Here is a 23,124-nt window from a genome sequence, read left to right on the forward strand (position 1 = left end):
AATTGCCTCTAGAGGTGGGGCCATGGGGACCAGGGCTGCTCTTCTGCCTACAGCTAGGATTTCATGACTGGGGCAGAAACAGCACAGGATCAATCTACACGAGTAGTTATTCCTCAATAGCAAGCAATACGCTTCACCTGCAAAAGCGCTTTTAGATACTTCCCCTAACCTTCACCCTATTGATCAACTCTGATAAAGATACTATGCTCTGGGTCACATGGCAACCGACATGCCCAATACTAAACAAACGAGAATCCAAATGGACAAAAAAGGCAATCCAATTTTGTAAGAAACAATATATTTTATTTTTCTGACACCACAGCTCTCTGGTGAGTGGTTTTGTACCAAATTTAATGGAGGTTACACAGAACGTTTTACGCACGGGATGGGGAGGAAAGGGAAGGAACCACAAAATTAAAAACAAAAACAAAATCCCGGATAGCTTTTAGCATCTGTTCCACTCCCACATTAATAAAATTCACTTGGGAATTCCTAATAAAAGGAGAACAGAAAACAACGTGGGCAGGGAAGGGTAGGCTGGGGAAGAAAAGGCGAAGGGCAAAGACGACCACTGAGCATCCCAAAGACAGACTTTTCCCTCCCAGAGCCGGGACGGCGCTCGGCATGGAACGCGAGGCTTCGTTAGATTTATTTTCCCAAAATAACACCGTGTATTGCAGCTGCCAAAGGGAAAAAGGAGAGAAGCAGGGGGTCATCCGTGGGGGACACAACAGGAGGAAACTCACTTAACCAAGAAGACAGGGAAGGAGAGGGAAGGGGAAAACAAGAGAAAAATGTGAAGATGGGTCTTTAGATTGGGAGAGACAGACAGTGCTGAAGAGCACTTGAACTGAAAAACAAATGTCCTAAGCGTCATTATTTTTAAAAAGAAAAATCTCCCCCCTCCCCCCACCCCTCGATGAACTTAGGTCCTTTTTTTGTGCTTTTCATTAATACTCTGCTCTGAGGTCGTAGTTTGGTTTTTCTATACACTGGAGTTGAAAGAAAATAGTCCAAAGGTCTGAAGATGGATTCTCCACCTAAAGTAAACAGCCCAGCATTCCTGTTCTCTTGTCCCAAAGACTAAAGTCTCTGCTAAAATCCCTTTTACAATATAGTACAGTACACAAAAAAATAAAGCCCAAAGCAAAAACAAAACCAGAAAAGAATCCTGGGAGAAGCCAGTCCAAAGGACGTAAACATACAGAGAACGGTGCAACACATGACCCATGGCAATTCTCAAAGCACGGCTACAGATTCCCAAAAGTAGGTGCCATCATGGGATACCCAAGTCCACAAAAATAATTTTTAAAAAATAAATCTTAAAAAAAACACACCTGTTGATTAAATGAATAATTTGTTTTCAGATAAATCCATACATTCTCGAGTTCCCCCCTCCCGCAAAGCAGCCCTTGGGTCTCTGTTCTCCTATTGCATGACCAACAGTACTCCTGGAACTCCCTCAAAGCAGCTCTCAGGACCTGGAATCTCATCTTGACAAGGATCGGCACATCCAATCTTAGCAGCTTAAAACATCATGTTCCCTGGGTTACCAGGTCCTTGGCTGAATCCACCCATGCCCACGTCAGCGGCCATGCCCCGAGGCCTCATCTGTGGGGGGATCATGAGGTTCTGTTGGGGTCCCATCATGCCCTGCATGGACATCATCATGCCTGGAGAGCCCACAGGCCCAGGGTGGGTGTAGAGCCCGGCAGGCCCCCGATCCTTGCCAGGAAGCATGCCCACGGCAGCAGCTGGGTTGCTCATCAGGGTGGGCTGGCCGGGCATTGTAGATTGTGCTGGTGACATCATCCGGTGGTGAGGTCCCATCATGCCTTGCTGGAGAAAGGCTGGTGGTCTCATTGGGTTGTGGCCTGGTATGGATGGAGCTGTACCAAGAGGGATGTCCGGAGTTCCCACTGGCCCTGGACCTCCCATGCCAGGTAATGCTAGTCCCATTCTGGGGCCTTGTTCGCCCATCATCCCCTGCATGTGTGAAAATCCAGGTCCAGGACCCTGGGGCTGTTTACGGCCTGGGACTTCCCCTCGAGGGAAATATTGCAGTGTTTGGCTAGGCTTCTCAGATGGAATAATGCGAGACAGATCAAACTCAGGTATTCCGGTGGCTCCAGGTCGGATGACCTCCTGTAGATCTGGGTCTGTAAACACTGAAGGCATGCTGTTCCCCAGGACAGCGAAGGCGTCGGGACCCCCTGGGCCTCCAGGCTTGCAAAGTGCTGCATCTGCTGAACTTTGGGGCAGGTTGCTGGGGCGTCCAAGGGGCCCTTCTCCTGGGAAACCCATCCCTCCTGGGAAGTTGCCCTGCCCCCCACTGGGGCCATTGTGAGGAAATGGAACCTGCTGTGGAGGAGACTGAACTGGAGGGAAGCCCTGGGGGAAACCCATCCGTCCTTGAGGTACCATCGGAGGCTCCTGGGACCCATGCCCCATGATAGGATTGTGTGACATCAAGCCAGGCCCCATTGGGACCCCATGAGGAGGTATGTTGGGTCCCATGGCATTCGGAGAGGGCATCTGATTGGAGTGAGAAAGTGGCTGGGTCATTCCCATTGGGCTGAGGGTTGGCATTGGAACCACAGGGTTTGGACCTGAAATTCGAGGATTCTGTGTGTTAATGCCCATTCCTAGAAAAATAAAGATATCAAAGGAATCAACTTAACCAAAAGCAACTCAGAAGAACGATCATAAATCAAATGAACAAAAAATTATTGTGCATCAAGTGTGCATGTACTATGTTGGGAAAACACACAATGTGCAATCTCTGCCCTCAATAAGATTATGATACCTTTTGGAGCACACAGATCAGCTCTACAAGACAATGTATCATTGAGTCTTAAACCGTATGACACAAAAGCATAGAGAAGACAGCTAGGAAGACGGTCTCCTGTGTGAAAAGTTACAAGTTAACGTGCAAATGAGCACAGCCTTCTTCATTGGAGACATTTAATATAGAAGAAAGCAATTTGCCTACGTGACCTAGTATGGTCTTTTTTGGAGAAAGAGGACTAATCAGTCCTACTAGTCCAAGAATCAGAAATAACAACAACAAGGAAACCAAACAGGCCTTTTCCAATTGATATTTGGCATCACTATTTTATACTGCCTTACAGAGAGAGCATTTCCAGCTCTAGGTTATATGAAGTGGTAAAGAAAAGCTAACTTCTAATGGAAAAGGAAAACAGGTTCTACAATAGCCTCTGGGACATTGAAATATGTGGTCTCTCCATGGAGTAAACCGCTGAGTATGGTGAGGCTGGTGCTTGTGCCGGCCACGGAGCAGGCCCTACCCTGACTAATGATAAAGAGCATTCCTAACAATCAGAATGGAACTGGAACCAGAAACCCATGGCTGAAAAGTTATGGCCTCTCTGCGGACCACCTTCACCATCGCAGATCATTTCCTGTTAGTGAGATTTGGGGAGATGGGAGGTGTAGAAGCGAAGGAGAACAGAATGAGTAGGGAAGGAAAGAATTTTATTCTCTCTCTAGTCCTAAAGAAAGTGCTTCTCTAGGAAACAGGGGCTTTCCATTGTTTGAAATCCTGAGGCTGCTTGTGGTTTGAGGCTGCCCTTCCAGGAAAATATTTGAGGACTGAAGACATTCCAATCAGCATGTTAAAAAGATACTGCTTTCAGTCTTGCTCCAGGAGGACCCCCACCCCACAAACAAAAAAAAAAAAAAAAAAAAAAAGGATCTAGGTACACAGAAGCATCAGAACTTCTGTAAGAAAATAACAACTATAAAGAAATTTTTCCTATCAGCAAATACTGAATTAAGCTAATAAAAAAAACCATTATCACTCTCTTCCTCTAGGCAAGACATTTCAGTTTTACTGAAACTAACTCAGATGGTATACTTTTTCAACTTGGTGAATGTCCAGCCGTCAAGAAAACACTTCAAGAAGTTTTTCTTTTGTCCAGCACTAGCTCCATATCCTATCTTCCTGATTGCTTACCTGGCATATTATTCATTGATGGCAAGTTGGGAGAACGAGCTGGAGGGGAGTCGTCGTCTGAGCTGGCCACGGTCTTGATGGCATCGTGGTATAACGGGGTAGAACTGGGCATTGCAAACTTGGACATTCGAGACATCATAATAGACAGTGGGTTCTGGGAAAGGGTCGGCTCTGGAGGCATGGTGTAAGGTGTACTAGAGGGAAGACTTCCCGGGATACTCACAGAGGCAGACTGGCTGGCTGTAGGAGGTGGGGGGCCACCTAGGAGGAGAAAGCAAAATAAAACACAAAAGGGCCGGGAATTAGATTCCTCTTGAAAGCTATTGGGCCTATGATTATGAACTAGCAGGTCCAGGAATGAGACAGATGAACAGGACAGTGTTATTAGACCCAGGACATGAATCATCAATCTTCTAGTCAAGCTCCGTGTGTGTGCAGAGGGAGACTGCGGCGTGAGATGGAGGTGACGGCTCAGCAGATGGGAAGACAAACGCACCAAGAATGCGTCAGAAGTATTAGTTCAAACTTGGGGAAACCACGGGTTACAGACAACTCTTCCACTGAAATGAATGGGAAATAAGTGGATCTCCTTCCCTTGCCAATCACAATTCAGAACTCGACTCAGGCATCAGTATGCCAGGAAGCCAGATGAGCAATCCCATCCCAGGTACTAACCGAATCACCCCACACAAGCTCTCGACTGATTTTCCACCACTGAGATGTCTGAATTGAAAAGGTCTGAGGGGGCACCTCCACTGCACTGCTTTTGTGAACTGCTACCCAACGGAGAGACACACTTCAGCGTGGTGGGATACATCTCCTATCTTATTCTGATTCTAGTCCCTCTCAAGTGGAGACACCACAGACCTAGTATTTGCACCTCAGGGCTCATCTTCCACTGACCACCTCTGGTCCTGTTGACAAAAGTACCATCATCAGTGAGCGCTTCTCCTAGGAAGAAAATACTAATAAATTGTCACTGATCTGTGAGAACAGCAGTCTACCAAGAAGGTTTTGGTAACTGTTTCTACAGTCAACACATATTTACAAGAACCACTCAAGTCTCTCAGCAGCCTCCCCTCTTTGCTTGGGATTATACTCAGACTCTCTTAACATGAAGGCAGTCCTTTGAAGTGGGTGGATCTAGTACTTAAAAAAGCCACATTTATCTACTGTTAAGACATTTTATTCCACCAATGTGAGTTTGCTGTGCAAATGTAAATCATTCAGTGAAATGACACACATTTCCCATTTTCCTCCCAGTCCTATCTGATAAACATATTCTGCACTGAGAGCCCACGCATCTTTGCCAGGATTAGACACTTGTGATAACCCCATGGAAGTGCCGACGGTGCACCCTGCCACAAATACGTCCATCTTGGCAAAAGCCACCTCCTCTGGTTGCGTAAGACACCAGTTTTCTTAAAGTATGTAAATCAGGCTTTTGCAATCTCTGGCTATGAGGTGCACCCGGGAGGATGAAAGCATACTGACCTGACTCTACACTTCCCAGCATGGCTGGGGAGGCCATGGTGAGGGGTGCTTTATGGTTTGGAGGGATCCCGGGACTCTGAAGGGGAGGTTTTGGAGAGGAGGTCCATCCAGGTGACGGGGCAGGAAGTGATGGAGACTTGAGGTGAACAGGAGAAGCAGCAGCAGACCCCAAGACAGGGGGGGACTTAATGGAAGCAGCAGCAGCTGGGCCCGCCAGCATGCCTGCCAGCTGCGATGGAGTCTGGGGGGACTTGAGGTTCCCCGAGGGCGAGCCCAGCATTGGTGACTGGACTTGGCGCATCGTGGGCGATTTCAGAGGGTTAATGCCTGGGGAGTGCACCTGGCTGCCGGCCACAGAGATATCCACGGGCTTCCGCCCCAGGCTGCGCTGAACGGGAGGAGCTGTGTTGAGGCTGGTGGGGTTACTGGAAGGGTTGAGAGGTAGTGGCGGCATGTGGCTGAGCCGGCTGTTAGTCCTTTGGTCGGGCCCACTTGGTTCTCTGAGATTCCGCAAGCCACTGGTGCTGCCTGGACCCTGAGACATGGGGAGGAACGGCCTGGGGCCCATGCCATACTCTTGCTGAGGGTGCTCGCCGAAGGGCAGGGGCACCATCTTCTGCTGAGCAGGCAGCATGTCTGCGCCGCCCGCACGGAGTTTCATCATCTCCTCGGGCCCCGCCCCAGCCTCTCTCATCTTCTGAGGTATCATCTGAGAGTTGGATCCCATGCTGACATTGAGACTGACATCTCCCTTCATCCCACTAGGAACCATCCCAAACTCGAGTTCCCGACTGGGGCCCATCTGTGGGGGCATTCCTTTCGGAAAGTCACCCCTGGAAGGGCTCAGCGGGCCCTCTACGGCTATCCGAGGGAAGATGGGATTATTCCCCGGCTCCATGTGTCGCTGGGAGCCCGGGATCATCCTGTTCATCTCCATGCCAGGCCTGATGCCTTCCATGCTCATGCCCGGGGGCAGGCCCAGCTGCTTCTCTGCCAGCTGCTGTTGAAATATCTCTTCAGACAATCCTTGGGGGTTTGGGAAGCGTTCCCCTCGGCCAGGACCACTGAAGACGCCCTGGCCAGGTGGGAAATTTCGACCATCTGGGATTTTTGGCACATCGTCTGGCCAGCTGACTCCAGAAAGACCTGGTCTAGATGCCGGGTTGGGGACACTAGGCCCCTCCATCTCAGAGTTCATCATTCCTGCAAACCCAGGGAGGCGCATCTGGCTCCCTGGCATGTTGGGGTGGGGAGCCATGGCCCTCGGGGGCAGAGAATGGGGCATGTTGATCCCGTCAGCAAAGGGCTCTGCACCCCCAGGTCCCCAGGCCTCACTGGGGGTCATCTGGTACGGAGGGGGAGGCCCTCGGACCACTCCCCGCGGCCCGTGCTGATGGATCATCATGTCCTGGAGGGAGCACTGCTGCACGACCACTTGCTCCTGCTTTCTCCTCTTCTCTTCATAGAACTCCTGCTGTAGTTTCAGCCACGCTATCTGCTCAGGGGTCATGTGATCCAAGTGGTCGGGTCCGATGGGCCCAGACTGGGAGTTCATGGAAGGTGGAACCATTTCATCCGGAGAAAAGGGCACATCTCTATGTCCTTGAGGGCCAAATGGAGCCCCCATGTCTGTCCGGGGCCCAGGTCCCTTACCTAGGCTTTGGGATTGAGCCATCATGGCCTGTATCGGCCCTTCTGGTTTCTTCTGAGGTCCATCTAATACCCCAGCATTCTGTTGGGGTCCCCCACTCTGTCCTCCTGGGAATTCTTTCTCATCAGGGAAAAGCATACGTTGGATATCTCTGAGCGTTTGCAAGGAGCGCTCCCGGTGCTCCAGCTGCTCCTGAGACAGTCCATCGGGGTTCTCTGCCAGCGTGGCGGGCTCTCCACTGGACACCGGTGGAGGCGGGGGGGCTTTGGGATCGGCTGAAGAGCTATTGCTCCCCTGGGACACAGGGGTCACTGCTCGGTTGTTGGGCGTCGAGTTTGGCCCGGTACCCTCTGGGGGCAGTGGAGTGGAGCTGGCAGGGCTGCCTACAGAAGGAATCAGTTTGTTTTCTACCCCAGGACTATCGCGGTCCAGGGGACGCGGAGGGGCGGCAGGCTTGGGTGCTGGTGCCGGAATGGGTGGAGTTGGCTGCAGTCTGGTGTTCTGGGAAGAATTCTGGTCTTGGTTGGCTGGAGCTGGGGGCTGTTGTGGGAGAGGTTTTGGATCATTCCGAAGGGCAGATATCTGTGTGTTCTGAAGATAAACGAGATGTTAAAAATCACTGGTAAATTGAACAGAAGGGCACTGAAAAGAGCAAAATATGTTATAAAGGACTTGTCTCAGCCACATAAATCTACACTGACACTTACTGTAGAAACTGCTCATGTACAACCTCACTCCGGACATGAAGACATTTTGATTTCTTTCTCACGCTTTAGTGTCAAATGGCATCCTCTTTCCCTTGCTGAAGATTAGGTTTCAATAACTTTATAAGCATGCCAAGGGAAAGCCACTCTGCCAAAGTGAATACATTTGAGTATCTATTTCGAGGAACAGGTTTGATATCACATGTCTACTATGTGTTTCTGATTCAGGGAGAGATTAGTTTCTTGGGATGTGGGAGGCTGCACCTAACACCTTTCTCTTTCCCCGAAAGTATACATGGATATGCAGGCTTCTCACTGTCAATCAAAAAGTCTGACGTTTTCAACTGAAAGAGAAAGCCCTTGTCACTTCCAGCTCTGTACTCGACCAGCCAGAGACAGCAGGTAAGGCCACTCCACTTTAGTGTCTGCCCTTCACGGTGACTAGTGAAGTACTCCTCTCCTTGAGTTTCCAGGGGGCCTGACATCTCCGATTTCTGTTTCAGTTTGTGATCACTGATTCCATATTTGATAAGAATTTGTACATTAACTCCAGTAAGATAATCTGTAGGCAGGAAGCATCTGCGGAGAAATCTGAGGCTATCTAGCTCGTGGTGTCTCTTGATCGGTTCTTTCCAATAGACAACACATGGCCCTTTCTACAGGCTGGATGGTCGCCTTATTATTATTTATTAAGTACCGGTGTTATACTAAGTCCTGGGTAAAGCCACACTCACCTACAACAGGTGACATGGATGCTGTCAGTGTTTGGAAGATGGACATATAAGGTTCTAGGTCTACACTTTGGCACTGCTGGAGGTACTGGTACTAGAGAGGAGTGGTACTGAAGAACAGAAGGGCCCAGCTTACCGACTCCATCAAGGGATCTCTCACCAGCCTCCAGCGAGCCTTATGAGCCCTTCTGGATGTTCACTTGCTCCCACCTGTTCACTTACTCCAGTCTGTATTTCCAAATCCCTAAGGCTCTTATTTACATCCCCACCTACTCTCTGGAATGTTTATCAATGTGCAAATTTGTACAGGAATCACTGCGTGTATCCCTGAACATGAACACTTCACGTTCTGTGGATATCTACACTTGCTGGTATTCTCCATGCATCTGTGTCTGCAGACCGAGACTGGTGAGGGTAAGACTGGCTGAACCTGGGTGACTCTGGACGTCACAGTGTCCTCTGGGTCTCTGACTCCTTAACTGGAGTGTAGAGGTCACCTTAATTTTCTCTCCAGTGGCAGTTTAAGTTTGGTTTTGTTGGCCAGTCTTTGTTTGTTAAGGGTGGGCACTGATTTCCTATAAGGTGACCGTGACAGAAGTAACAGTTTAGTACCACTGTTTTTATTATAGATTTGGAGCAATGGTGACTGGATTATTCCCAATTCCCTTTTCTGATTTCATTTTAGGGCCAGAGAAGGTGGAGGTGAAAACTCTATTAAGATATGTCATTAAGTCAATAAAATGTCAGTATGAGTTGTACCCTTTGCATTCTAGAACAATATAAATTATAAATAAATACTTTTAAAGTATAAATTTAAAATATATATACTTAAAATATTATATATATCCATCTTCTACTCTTGAGTAGTGGAGATGCAGAAAGACATGAAATTTCTTTTCTAGGTCTAGGAAAGCCCAAGCCCTGCTATGTCACAGAGGGGACTTCCATGTTCATATACAACATGGACAAAATGTCATCTATTCTATTGAATTGTCACTGCAGTTTGTTTACTGTCATTTAACTTTTCCCATGTTTAAGACTCATCCTAGTTTTAGATTTTGTGCTTCCTGAAAGTAGGGACTGTGTCTTGAACCTCTAGTGTCCCAAGAGCATTTGGTGCAATGCCTTGACAATGAGAAACAAGAAATATCTTTTGGTTCAATCTGGAATACTACATGTGTTAAAACAACCATTGTATGCATTTTCTAATGTAGGTCCTTAAGTTCCAGAGAGGAAATAGACTAACATTTACTATAATTTTGGAAATATCAAGCAATTAAAAGCACTCAATGGTCCTCTCACTTTGAAATAAATAAGAATCATTTTGAAAGCCACTGAGGCTCTAATTATGGTATTAGCAGCATGTACTCCATTACTGTAGTTTTAGTTGTTGCTTTTTCTGTTCTTCAAGTAACTCAAGAGTGTATGTTATTTTTAAAAATCCTGCTCTGTATGCAGGGTCTGAATTCAGAAATTCCCAGAGATGGCCACATGAAAGAAATTCTAAGATATCTATGTATTTCCTCTTTATTTTGTACCTCTTCTCTCCTAGTAATTCATCAATATATCAACATGCTAGTAGAAAAGGCCAGTGCAATGTGATATGCCTAAAAGCACACAATTAAGTTAAATGCTCAGAATGTAGCTTACGTCATCAACCCTATCGAATCCTCATGCACTGTTGGTGGGAATGTAAATTGGTATAGCCACTACCGAAAACAGTGTGGAGATACCACAAAAATTAAAAATACCATTAACATACAATCCAGCAATTTCACTCCTCGGTATTTATCCGAAGAAAACAAAAACATCAATTAGAAAAGATCTATGCACCCTTATGTTCGTTACAGCATTATTTACAATAGCCAAGATATGGAAGCAACCCAAGTGCCCATCAACAGATGAACAGATAAAGAAGATGTGGTATATATACACAATGGAACATTACTTAGCCATAAAAAAAGAATGAAATCTTGCCATTTTCAAAAACATGGATGGACCTAGAAGGTATTATGCTAAGAGAAAAAGGTCAGAGAAAGACAAATACTGTATGATTTCACTCACATGTCGAATTTAAAAAACAAAGCAAATGAACAAACATAGCTAAACAGAAACAGGGTCATAGATACAGAGAACAAACTGGTAGTTGAAAGGTGGGGGGGTGGCGGGAGGAGACAAATAGGTGAGGGAAATTAAGAGGTACTATCTTTCGGTTACAAAATAAATGAGTCGAGGGTATGAAATGTACAGTGTGGGGAATATAGTCAATAGTTATGTGACATCTTTGTGTGGTGATAGATGGTAACTAGACTTCCCATGGTGATCGTTTTGAAATGTACAGAAATATCGAATCACTATGTTGTACACCATGAACTAACGTAGTAATGCAGGTCAATTATACTTCACGAACTCACAGAAAAAGAGGTCAGATTTGTGGCTACCAAAAGTGGGGGTGGGGTGGGGTGGGGCAGTGGGAATTGGAGGAGTCAAAAGGCATACACTTCCAGTTACAGGATAAACAAGTACTAGGAATGTAACACACAACATGATGAACATAATGCTGCTGTATGTTCTATATAAAAGTTGTTAAAAGAGTACATTCTAAGAGTTCTCATCAGAAGGAAAAAACATTTTTCTGTGTCTTTAATTTTGTATCTATATGAGATGATGGTAAGCAGTTCTGATGTATGTAAATTACAGTATACAGCGCAGTAGGCTGTACACTTTTATACAGTGCTGTCCGTCAGTTATATCTCAATAAAACTGGAAGAAGAAAAAAGAGACTCTCTCCCTATCAGTGAAATTCACCATCTCCCACCTTTACAGTCACTGTAGAACCTTTAAACCATCACTCCATTTCCAAAATGACATACCAGAGGGGCTGTGCTTCTCTCTGTCTTGCTGTTAGAGGTGTTCTGGATGTGGAAAGAGACGATAGTTTCAACCTGGCCCTTCAATACAGCTTCTGCAGCTCTGCAAAAAAAAAGATGCACACACTAGGACTTGTTTCTATTTCACTAACTGTAATTCCAAAGCATTTTAACCCCAGATTGAACTGGTACAAGAGAGGAAGGGGATGTATAAAGAACCACCAGCAGCAAGAGGGCAGACAGCAGTATCAAGCAGTATCAGGAGTATTTTGTCTTGTGGAACTGAAAACCACAGCCACAGAAAGATAGAGAAAATGAAAAAGCAGAGGACTTTGTACCAGATGAAGGGACAGGATAAAGCCCCAGAAAAACAACTAAATGAAGAGGAGATAGGCACCCGTCCAGAAAAAGAATTCAGAATAATGATGGTGAAGATGATCCAGGACTTTGAAAAAAGACTGGAGGCAAAGATTGAAAAGTTTACCAAAGACCTAGAAGAATTAAAGAACAAACAGAGATATGCAACACAATAACTGAAATGAAAAATACACTAGAAGGAACCAATAGCAGATTAACGGAGGCAGAAGGGCGAATAAGTGACCTGGAAGACAGAATGGTGATAATCACTGATGTGGAAAAGAATAAAGAAAAAAGAATGAAAAGAACTGAAGACAGCCTAAGATACCTCTGGGACAATGTTAAACGCACCAACATTTGCGTTATAGGGGTCCCAGAAGGAGATGAGAGAGAGAAAGGACCTGAGAAAATATTGGAAGAGATTATAGCTGAAAACTTCCCTAACATGGGAAAGGAAATAGCTACCCAAGTCCAGGAAGCGCAGAGAGTCCCAGGCAGGATAAATCCAAGGAGAAACACGCCAAGACATATAGTAGTCAAATTGACAAAAATTAAAGACAGAGAAATATTATTAAAAGCAACAAGGGAAAAACGACAAATAACATACAAGGGAACTCCCATCAGGTTAACAGCTGATTTCTCAGCAGAAACTCTGCAAGCCAGAAGGGAGTGGCATGATATATTTCAAGTGATGAAAGGGAAGAAACTACAACCAAGAATACTCTACCCAGCAAGGATCTCATTCAGATTCGATGGAGAAATCAAAAGCTTTACAGACAAGCAACAGCTAAGAGAATTCAGCACCACCAAACCAGCCCTATAACAAATGCTAAAGGAACTTCTCTAAGCGGGAAACATAAGAGAAGAAAAGGACCTACAAAAACAAAAACAAAACAATTGAGAAAATGGTACTAGGAACATACATATCGATAATTACCTTGAATGTAAATGGACTAAATGCACCACCCAGAAGACACACACTGGCTGAATGGATACAAAAACAAGACCCATATATATGCTGTCTACAAGAGACCCACTTCAGACCTAGGGACACATACAGACGGAAAGTGAGGGGATGGAAAAAGATATTCCATGCAAATGAAAATCAAAAGAAAGCTGAGGTAGCAATACTCATATCAGATAAAACAGACTTTAAAATAAAAAATGTTACAAGAGACAAGAAAGGACATTACATAAAGATCAAGGGATCCATCCAAGAAGAGGAGATAACAATTATAAATATATATGCACCCAATATAGGAGCACCTCAATACGTAAGGCAAATGCTAACAACTATGAAAGAGGAAATGCAAGGCAGAAATAGAGACACAGGTGTAGAGAACAAACACATGGACACCAAATGGGGAAAGCGGGGAGGGTTGGGGGGGAATGAATTGGGAGATTGGGATACCAAATTGTACACTCTAAATATATAAATATATGCTGTTTATTGTCTGTTAACTGTATCTCAATAAAAGTTCTTAAAAAAAAAAAAAAAGAACCACCAGCAATGTTGAATGAGAAGAAATCAAGAGGAAAAGGTTTTCGTTGTTTGGCTATCATTTACCACCACATTTCTGAAATTAAAAGCCATCAGCAAATCTCAAAAGAGGCATTAAAAACCCCCAGGGTTTTCTCCTTCAAACCCATCCACTCTAGTAGGTGTTTTATAGAGAATCCTAGTTCAAAATCCCAACCTGAGAAGGGTAAAATGAATTCTCCTACCTCATAATAAATTAATGCTGTCAAGATTCACTCTATATCTTAATTTAAAAAATCTTACATGAAATAAAGTCAGAAAACTATGTAGGGTATATTCACATTTTTTATAAATAATAAATAAAAATCCATTGATCCATCCATCTACTAGAAACATATGTACCAGAATGTTCACAGCAGTTATCTCTGTGAATTCCTGAGACTTTTTTCTCTTTATTTATGTTTTCTAATAATTCTAAAATGGACATGTGTTATGTCACTTTGAAAAGAATACTAAGTTGCAGAAAAGTGTATATTGTGCAATCCATCCCGTCTGTGTTTAAAAAAGTACATATATGTATATTTATATAAGCACAAAAAGTTTCTGGAAGGAAAGCCCAGGAACTTTCCTCAATGGTTGCCTCTGGGGAGCAGGGGTGGGGAGGTTTTATATTTTATTTTATCGCTTTCTATAGTGTTCACTTTAAGTAATAATGCAAGTGGGCAAAGAAAGGACCCATCTTCAAAGGGAATAAAAACTTAGACGCCCAAACACGCAAGCCACGCTAACAGCAAGACACAGCCATCAACTTACTTATTGGCCATCTCAGTAGAAAACACATACACCACTTTGGCAGGAGTCTTCTGAGCAGGTGTGGGCTCTGGGGCAGTAGTCTGGCCATGGGAGGGGGTGGAAGACCTGGGGACTGTAGCATTTGACGGGGTCATCGAGTGTGGTGTGTGCTGGGAATCCTGGGACTTTATGTGATCAGCAGAATTACATTCTAAAAGAATGAGAAGATCCATGTCATAGAACGAATACCACTCTCTTTTTTCTGCCAGCATTTACAGCATCATAATGCAAACACCTTCAGAATTTCAAGGAGGAAACACCTTGCTAAGAGGAAATCTCCTCTACTCATAAAAATACAAATACACTTCTCCCTAAATGACTAATTACAAAGCACTCTTCCCACACCTCCTTACTTCTCTATTACTGCATCCTTCAGATATTAGCATACATGTCCCTCCTTCCTAGAAACGCTTTTTGAACCTCCTGGACTGGATGCCCCTGCTAGTTGAACCCACAGCCCCTAACTCCCCTTATTTCAGCATTTACCAAATGTTATGTAGTTGTTTACTGATGTGCTGTCCAGGTGCATTCAAACCCTTGAGGATAGCAAATGTTTCTGTTTTGCTGACCATGGCACCCAGCAGAGTGCTGGCGCCCATAAGAGGCCAAAGACAGGGGATCAATCACCCAGGTTCTCATTCCAAATTTGAGTCAGGGAGTCACCCTTCCACTCTTTGAATATTAGTTTCATGTTCTGGCCTGCAGTTGAGATTTTTTATTTTATACTAGGAGTAAAAAAGCCTAAAACCACAGCCATCCATCCCACACTCTTCTTGGCTCGCTCCATTTTGGTGCCTACTGTATCCCTACAACATGCAGCCACTCGTTCCTGCCACACTGAAATTGGCTGTGACCAACCCGCACTAGTGCCAGGGCTGCCTCTTGTGCCTACAACTCTGGCAAAATGGCAGCCAGAGCGCACAAAACCCAAGTCTTGAAGGGTTAATCTGAGGGAGAAGAGGAGGAGTTGTTAGAAAAACTGCTCCAGTGTGGACCCTGGTATAGACAAACTGGAGCTACTGGCTTGACACTTAAGTACAAAGAGCATGGAGGCCAGAAACATCCATAGGAACGTGGTTGGGGCCGTGGAGCATCCTAAAACACTTGTATCCTCAAGAGCAAGAACTCAGCAAGGTGGTTCCCGACTATTCTTCAGCTAGGAGGAAAATGACCAGAAATAGTTCCATCTTAACCGGCGAGAACTCCTGAATCTGATACCTACTCTCCCCACTCGGCTGCTATTAGACTCTCGGCCACCACCGACGTTAGAGGCCTTCCCTCAGTAATACCTACTTCCCTCTGAGTCTCGAAGATCTTATAGACATACCTTTCATGTCAGAGTCATCGTTTGGAGTCCCAGGATCTCTCTGATCAAAGGAGTCGGCGGAAATACTTCGCTCCCTTTTCCCCTTGCCCTTGGCACCATTTCCAGCCCCATTCTTCAGCCCCATGCTCCCACCTGGGCCAGGGAGTGCTTTAGGGGTGTGGCCCCCACTCTTGGAGTCACAGGGGGATGGCTGGGATTGGCTGGCTGAGCCCCCCTGTTTACCCTGATTGGAGAATTTGGAATCCAGCTGGGGGTTTCCGGATGGGGACATCACTGTAGGAGGACGGACCATCACCTCCTGCTTTGACTTAGGGCTACTAAAAGAGACAAACAGCAAACGCAGATCAGACAGCGGATACAGCTGGAAAGCACAGATCGGGGAGGACTGATTTCTGTCACAGGTCAAGAGACCTGGACAGCAAGCAGCCACCCCGCCTTTCCCCTCAGCCACTTGCTTGTTCCCTGCTCCCCTGCTCTCATCTCAGAGCTCTCAACAGAGAGGAGCATCCAGCAGAGTGGCCTGCCAGGGCTCGGGAACCTTAGAGTCACAAGGGGACCCATCTCTAGGGCTTCTGTCAATAAAGGACAACGGTTTCTATGTACACAGAGAGATGATTCTCACACTAAGACTAGCTCAGAGTAAACAAACAGCCATCGTTAAGATCAAAATACCACCCACCCCTCGGCTGATGACAAGGAACAGCTGTAACAAGAGAGTAGCTTCCCTGCTGGAAAAAATGAGCAGGTCCAGGAGAGCGTGAGGAAACCCACTGGTGACTGGCAGGTTAGGGAAACCCTCCAGGATACTAATCCCCAAATAAGCAGTATCACGCCAGAGCAGACACACTAACCACTGCCGCCAGGGCTGGAGGAAAAAATTCTTTTAAGACATCAATCTAAGTACCGTGGAACAGAGGAAAAAGCTTCACGGTGGAAGTCACGGGGGGCTGGTGTTTTAGTTCTAGGACCTTAGGCCTCCTCACCATTCCAGATCTCGGTTTCCTCATTTGCCAAGTTTGGCTCATTGTACTGGGCGGTCTTTAAGGTCTTTTTCTTTATGTTTTGGTGAGGAGAGGGGTGGTAAATAGGAGCGGCCAGGTAATAATGGACAAATAAGAGGAAAACTAATTTAAACTCTGATTCACTTTTCTATCACTATTTACTTATCTCTGTTTCTTTCTCCATTTGGGTCTCATTTGCTTCTAGTTCAACATATTGTTCTACCAATGAGCGTTCACGGTCCACTACGACATCCCCAAGTGGCAGCTGGACCAGGCCCTCGCCCTCACCTCTGTGTGTTTCCTGACGGAGAGTTCCTCACTTTAGGGTTACTGGAATGCATTGATTGAAATCCTGAGCTTGCAGCCACAAACAGGGACGGGCTCACCGAGTTCCTCTCGGGCTGCAGCAGAAACAGCTGCTGAGGGCAGCGGCAGCGGCCACTGTTTGCTGGGTGCACCCCTTAGTGCTGGCCACCTGCACGCCTTTTTCCTCTTAGTTTTTCTCCGCTGTGGAAGTGGGTCCTGTCCCCTTGCGGCTCCAGCATCCTCTGGGTGTGTGCCTCCTGCTGCCAAAGGAAAATCTCGCATCTCCAGGGCACACTGGGAGCAAAAACAGAGACATCAAACACCCTTACAGCAGGACCAAGGCTACAGCACTGCCAATGCAATGGTGCGGAGCTTGCTGGTTCCTCAGCTTCCATCAGGGTTAAAGGAAAGGGTGATGTTCATATTCTGGCCAATAGGCTCTGGTGCTAAAGCAGCTGAAGAGCGACTAAGACTTTCTGCCAAGCATACAAGCCTCCCACCCCAGCATCATGTACCAGGCGTTTGTAAGCAGAGGAGAAAAACATTTTTATCTTTAGCCGTATATTCTCCCTTACATTTCTCTACTTCCAAATACAAAAGCCTCCAAAACTTGGGTTTTTCTTTCTTCAAAACAATGCTTTGAAACCACTGAGTACTCCAAATCCATAGCAACTATCTGGTGTTTCACCTCTGACAGCACTGAAATGTAACCAACCCATCCTGATTGCAAACCATGAAACAAATTACTCTCTGTTTATATTCTCAGGGCCTCAGGGTGGGGAGACATTAAAGGAGGTACTTCTGGAATCAACTACTGAGCCAATATCAAATACAATCAGCTCTGCTCCGACTTCTATGATCTTTCTATTAAATTACGCTGAGTATGTGTCCCGTGTTCTCACTGCTTAATGACGGGGGCTGTTGGCATGGGTAAGTAAGGGAATGATTCACAATGCGGAAGGTAAAAGAACATCTTTGAAGGCTAAGATGATTTTTGAGCCAATCTGCAAGGCTAATTTGAAGCATAAAGGTCAAAAAAATATTCCCAAACCTAGCCAGAGAACAAGTGAGAAAGCTCTTTATTTAGGGAAGCCTTGACTGGTTCAGGGAAAATCAACATACGCTTTCAGCCACTGCTCCTTCCAGGGCAGTTCCAATGTGGATTTTTGGGAACCACTGTCCCTCCCCTCCCTCCCACCTGCTGATATCTTACTGATGGGGTACAGGATTGAAGGAGGATATCAGACGCAGGATTAGTGGCTGAACAATCAAAGGGAGTTAGAAGCAGTACAGCTGTTACATACACGGAGAGGCTCAAGAACGGGACTAAAATTGGGAGGATCCATTATATTCTGGAACTCGGCACTGAGTATAATCGTTGTCAAGTGTTAAATCTCTATTTCTTCATTTAGAAATGTGTAACAGTCCCAACTGTTTTACCTAAGACCATGAAAGGAATGTAGGCACACAATCATATTTTTCTCTTTTAAATGAAGAAGTCAGCAGAAAGAACTAGAATAAAATGTTATGGAATGTTTCTATGTCGACCTTAGGAAAAAGTATCCTAAAAACATTTTGGTCTTGATTATATTTAAGGTTGCAGGTTTATCCCCCATAACCTTTAGCTTTTTTTTTTCCCCCCAGTTCAGATTACAAAACTGATTGTGGCTGTCAAGTCTGACATATAAGGTTACAAACCATACTGGAACCTCCCACTAATCATCAGGAATCACTGGTAAAACAGAAGTAGTAAATGAATCTTGCATGGACAAGGCTATCAGAAAACATTTATCTCCGGAAAAGAAAAGAAGTTACCACCTGTATAGTCCCCTTCTGTAACTTCTTCTGGTACTTTCTGTCTGCATCCCACATTCTAGCACTCAGTCATGTGTTGAACTGAATAGTCCCATGTGTAGGTTTTATCCCCCTATGAAGACTATGCTCTTTGAAGACAAGAACCTTGTTTTAAAGTTCTTTGGTTTTTCTCTAATACTCAGCATCGTGTACTAAGAATGTGATTGGACTCTTGGTGACTTACTCAGCTTCTGTCTGAAACACCTGGCATTTGTGTTGCACTCTCCTTCCAAAGAAACTCTAAACATATTACAAATATCAAATCACCTAAACCTGCCAGGCATTTCCGATGATCTGGTAGCAAAGATTATTTCCAATAATAATAATGTGAACAGAAAGCATTTATTTTTGAAGTACTTCCACATACAGTTTCTTACGCTTAAATTCACCCAATCTTATCAAAGGCATTTTACAGATGAATAGAAGGAGCACACAGGTGTGAATGGCCTCTCCCAGGTTTCCAATCAGTGCTCTCTGACCTGCTCTTTCCTCTAAGCCATCTCCTTACCATTACTTTATGGGTGCAGAAGACAGCACAGAAGGCTGAAACAAGCCCGTGGGCTCACCTAGTACTTGGAATAAAACCCAGGTGTTTTAACCCCTAATCCAAGGGGTTGGGAGTTGAAATAAGTCACCCCAGCTTTGGCCTTTCTGAAACCAAAATCAACCGAGCAAGAAATCTGCCAAGTATCTTATCTTATAACCCCAAAGAATAAAATGAGACTCTTTTGGCTCCTACATTTTCAGGTTAGTGCTCAACTGTTTACCTTTAAGGGCTGAAAAGGAAAAGCGCTTCCTCAGAGTGGTTAATTATAGCCAGAGAGAGATATTTCCCTAATATAACTAAATCTCCTAACTCTAAGAGCTGCTTATGAAATGTTTCTCTCTTTTCTTCTTAAATAATACTTAAAATTTAAGCACTCTCCATACATATTAACCCATTCACAACAAACCGCAGAAGGCAGGTCCTACTTCTATCCCTATTTGAGATGAGGAAAGTGAGGCTCTGAAACATTAAGCAATTTGCCCGAGTAAGTTGGGTCACACCCTAGTTAGTGGTGGAGCTGGTGTGCAGCCAGACACGCTGGCCCGTGCTCCTCACCACTGCAGTGCCTGGCAAAGCACAGACTTGGTGGACAAGGTGAGCCAGCACACAGAAAATGCTTAGCAGCACAACATACGCATTCAGTTTAACTAGTACCATGACTACTACCATCCTCTGGCAAGCTCACTCACCTATCCTGCCTGGCGACATTTCATACCTTCACCATCTCCAACCATCACCTTCCTCTCCCAGTGCATGGCCTTGCCGAGGACTTAACAGGGATAAGAGAAGTCACCAGGCAGGATTCCTCACCACCAAATCTGCAAACCTCTTTTTATCAGTACCTATTCCCCTCCTTTTTCTCTATTACTGAAACTGAAAAAACAGCCCATTTTCCCCCAAAGATCAGTCCTACCACACGTGGTCTAAGCCCCGTCCCTTCCAGCTTACTGAGCACTTGAGCACTCTCACTCTCTCCCGTGGCCACCTCTCTATGTCCTGCATCTCCTGATGTTTCCAATCAGCTTTCAGACATCTTGTAGTATCTTCCAGATTAAAAATATAATAATAATAAAACAAAACAAAACCCAGCTCTGGTGTTCTATTCCCCTTTGGAGCCAAGTTTCTCTAGGGTTGAAAAGACCTCCTTACTTGCCATTCACCCTTTAACCATTTTAAACCGACTTCCACCTAGAGATCACAAAAACCATGACTTTTGTTAAGGTCACCACTGACGGCTTTTCGAACCTCATCTTACTCCATCTCGTAGACTCTGCCAGTTGGTCACTTCCTTCTCGAAACTCCCCTCTCTTGGTTTCCATGATACCACACTTTCCCAGTCTTCCTCCTACCTCTCAAGTCACTCTTCATCCTCTTCCTTTGCTGGCCCCTTCTCTACCCTGTCTACAATCTCGAGTTCCTCACGACTCTATCGCAGCTCCTCTTCTCTTTCCATTTTATAAGTTCCTTCCATGCCAACAACTCCCAAATTTCCATCTCTAGCTCAGCTTCTGCTCTGCTGACCTGTATACACAACTGCCAACTTGACATCTCCCCAGATGTCGGAAACCTAACAATGTCAAAGGATGAATGTTTCATCCCTATAGAGCCTCCCTCCCAAAAGCATTTTCCCTTCGGTGTTCTACACTTGAGTAAACGGCACCTTCACCCACCCAGCCACTCATGCCAGAAATCTGGAGTCACTCTTGATATCTCTCTCCCTCATCGCTAACCCTTCCACATCAAGTTCGAATATTTCTGCTGAGTGAAGAAAATCTCAGCTTCAGTGTTTCTTCTTCAAAGAGAAAGGATACTATAAAGCCACTGATCTAAATGAAATTTTCCATTTCACTCTTTTCATAGCATTCTGTGTTTTTCTTTCACAGCATTTCCCATGTTCTATGATTATGCGATCATTTGTGTAACATTCATCTCTCATGCTAGGCTCCATGAAGGCAGGGATCAAGACTGGTTTGTTCATTCTTGTATCCCTAGCACTTACTATAGTGTCAGGCACATGCTATTTGATCCAAAAATTTTTGTTGAATAAAAGCTGAAGCTTTTCCCCAAGATCAACTTTCTAAGCCAGGCATGCTCTCTAGTGCTATCACTCATCAGGCTACTCACCAAAACCCCAAGGGTCACGATACGGCAGTGCTCATCCTGGAGGTGAGGAGCTTGAGGAGTCCAGGAACCCCTGTCTCAAAGGTGACCCTCACCTGGATGAGGATAAAGAAGAGTTTCTAAGTGATTAAAAAAAAAAATCAATAGTATCATTTTGCTACTATCTTAACAGAAGAACAGGTTTCCTATTTATTCTAGAGTATTAGTTTAAGAGGAAGTTGCCAACTCTCATGTAAACAGAATCAGCTTCCAATTATTAAAGGGTAAATTATCCAATCTGTAGATATCTCAGGGCCCTTGTGACTTTCCCTCCTTCCCAGCTGCATATTTTCTTTTCAGAGACTGGAGAAATATTAAGGGCAAATAAAATCAATTTTTCTACTTTTCTGAACATTTAGTAGGAAAAAATCCTCACATTTTTGTTTCTTCCTATTCCTATTTAGTACAGAGAATTGAGAGCCGACTGTAAAGGTGAAAGAGTCAGAACTCCCGATACACTTTCGAATTCACAAATACCATTCACAGTTCCTCTCTACTCTCAACTGTAACTCTACATGGCAAACATTCAGTAAGGAAATCTACTTTCACATACTTTTGGGGGAACATGTGACTGAACAACAGGGCCGCATGATTTCCTCTGCTTGAGAACCTACTGTGTGTGAAATGCTACACTGACTTGAGTTAGATAAGTCAATAAAACTCTGGGTAACTCACCAAGCAGAACAATTTCCAACAGTAGTCCTCATAAACTAGAATTATAACACGGAGCCTCCCGCTTCGCCCAGAATTTATAGTTTTGAAATGGCAAGGAAGAACCAAGTTCCAGACTGTCCTAAGACCAAAGTATTTAGGAATCTTTTAAAGGAGACTCTATAAGGTAGCCACAAAGTTGTAAACAAATTCACAAATTAGTCTAACTTCGTTCAGAATCACCTCTGTAATTCCAACTGCAACTCTTCCAATGATCCTTTCCCACTCTCCTGCTCTAAGAAGTCAAGTTTATTACAACTATGTCATGTTTAACAGATTTCATTTCTATGCTATGACCACTACGCCATAAAAGGCATAGTATCAAACTCAGAATGTGGAACTAAAAGGCCTCGGGATTCCATTCCAAGCTCATTCTTAACTTCTGGCATGCCAACTACTAAAAGGCCTCCTCTCAGAAAAAGTACACAATAGGAAGAACCAACTTTTCCCAAACATGTGGAGAAAAGCAAACTATATTATGGACTTATATAGAAAATCTCGGTCCAAACAAAATGCTAATATATGTTTTCATACTCAAAGAGTAAAAACTCATCTACTGTCCTTCAAGCCAACAAACTTTAAGCAAGCAAAAAAATTCTGTATCAAGCTCAAGAGTTTTGACAAAATTTAACCATTCAAAACTGAACGTCATCTAGCCTCATTCAGAATAATGGCTACCCAAAGAAAAATTTCAGCACAAATATCCCTTCTTTGTGAAATTTTCCTTGATTTCAAACTATCCCCAGGAATGTCCTCCATGGCCCCACAGTATTACACTCACGACACTATTAGAACACTTTTAAAACTGAATCCCTGTTGTATAGTCAGGGAACCCCTTGAGGAAAGGGTTACCATCTCAGCGCCCAAAAGAAACTCAATAAATGCTGGCTGGTCCATGTATTATAACGAGCTTGTGTATTGCTACTCCTGCCTTGCATTCACACAAATCAATGATGACACAATAAACACTTGTTTAACTTCTCACCATCTGCCTTTCCTAGGAAATAAGTTATTACAGAAGTCCCTGTTCATAGAAAAGTACAAGGTAATTACACTTACAGTTATGACTTGCATTTAACTTGATGACCTCTGCCTTGGGAACT

The 23,124-nt window shown here is 44.6% G+C and overlaps 2 protein-coding genes across 2 annotated transcripts; both read right to left on the bottom strand.

The window, feature by feature from the left end:
* Positions 1 to 296: 296 nt before the first annotated feature.
* On the bottom strand, positions 297 to 16,859 carry BCL9 (BCL9 transcription coactivator). Its single transcript, XM_057721488.1, has 7 exons — positions 16,732 to 16,859; positions 15,443 to 15,759; positions 14,077 to 14,266; positions 11,430 to 11,529; positions 5,471 to 7,712; positions 3,977 to 4,237; positions 297 to 2,645 (listed from the first exon to the last, which is right to left on the bottom strand). The coding sequence occupies exons 1-7, from the start codon at positions 16,782 to 16,784 to the stop codon at positions 1,528 to 1,530; spliced, it is 4,281 nt and encodes a 1,426-aa protein (XP_057577471.1). The 5' UTR covers positions 16,785 to 16,859; the 3' UTR covers positions 297 to 1,527.
* LOC130845011 (uncharacterized) lies at positions 16,826 to 23,124 on the bottom strand. Its single transcript, XM_057721501.1, is given in 4 exon segments — positions 16,826 to 16,881; positions 16,884 to 17,043; positions 21,275 to 21,366; positions 23,081 to 23,124. Coding segments are annotated over 2 exon segments (204 nt in total). The 5' UTR covers positions 17,032 to 17,043; positions 21,275 to 21,366; positions 23,081 to 23,124.

Source organism: Hippopotamus amphibius, chromosome 1 (genome assembly GCF_030028045.1).
Source record: "Hippopotamus amphibius kiboko isolate mHipAmp2 chromosome 1, mHipAmp2.hap2, whole genome shotgun sequence".
In the NCBI taxonomy this organism is placed as follows: Eukaryota; Metazoa; Chordata; class Mammalia; order Artiodactyla; family Hippopotamidae; genus Hippopotamus; species Hippopotamus amphibius.

Bases quoted from the DNA above. Each gene is read 5' to 3' on its own strand.
- BCL9 (XM_057721488.1), bottom strand. From the start codon at position 16,784: ATGCATTCCAGTAACCCTAAAGTGAGGAACTCTCCGTCAGGAAACACA. The intron at 15,760-16,731 runs GTGAGGGCGAGG...TGTCTCTTTTAG, and splicing joins CCGTCAGGAAACACACAGAG to TAGCCCTAAGTCAAAGCAGG. The intron at 7,713-11,429 runs GTATGTCATTTT...GTTTATCTTCAG, and splicing joins AGAGAAGCACAGCCCCTCTG to AACACACAGATATCTGCCCT.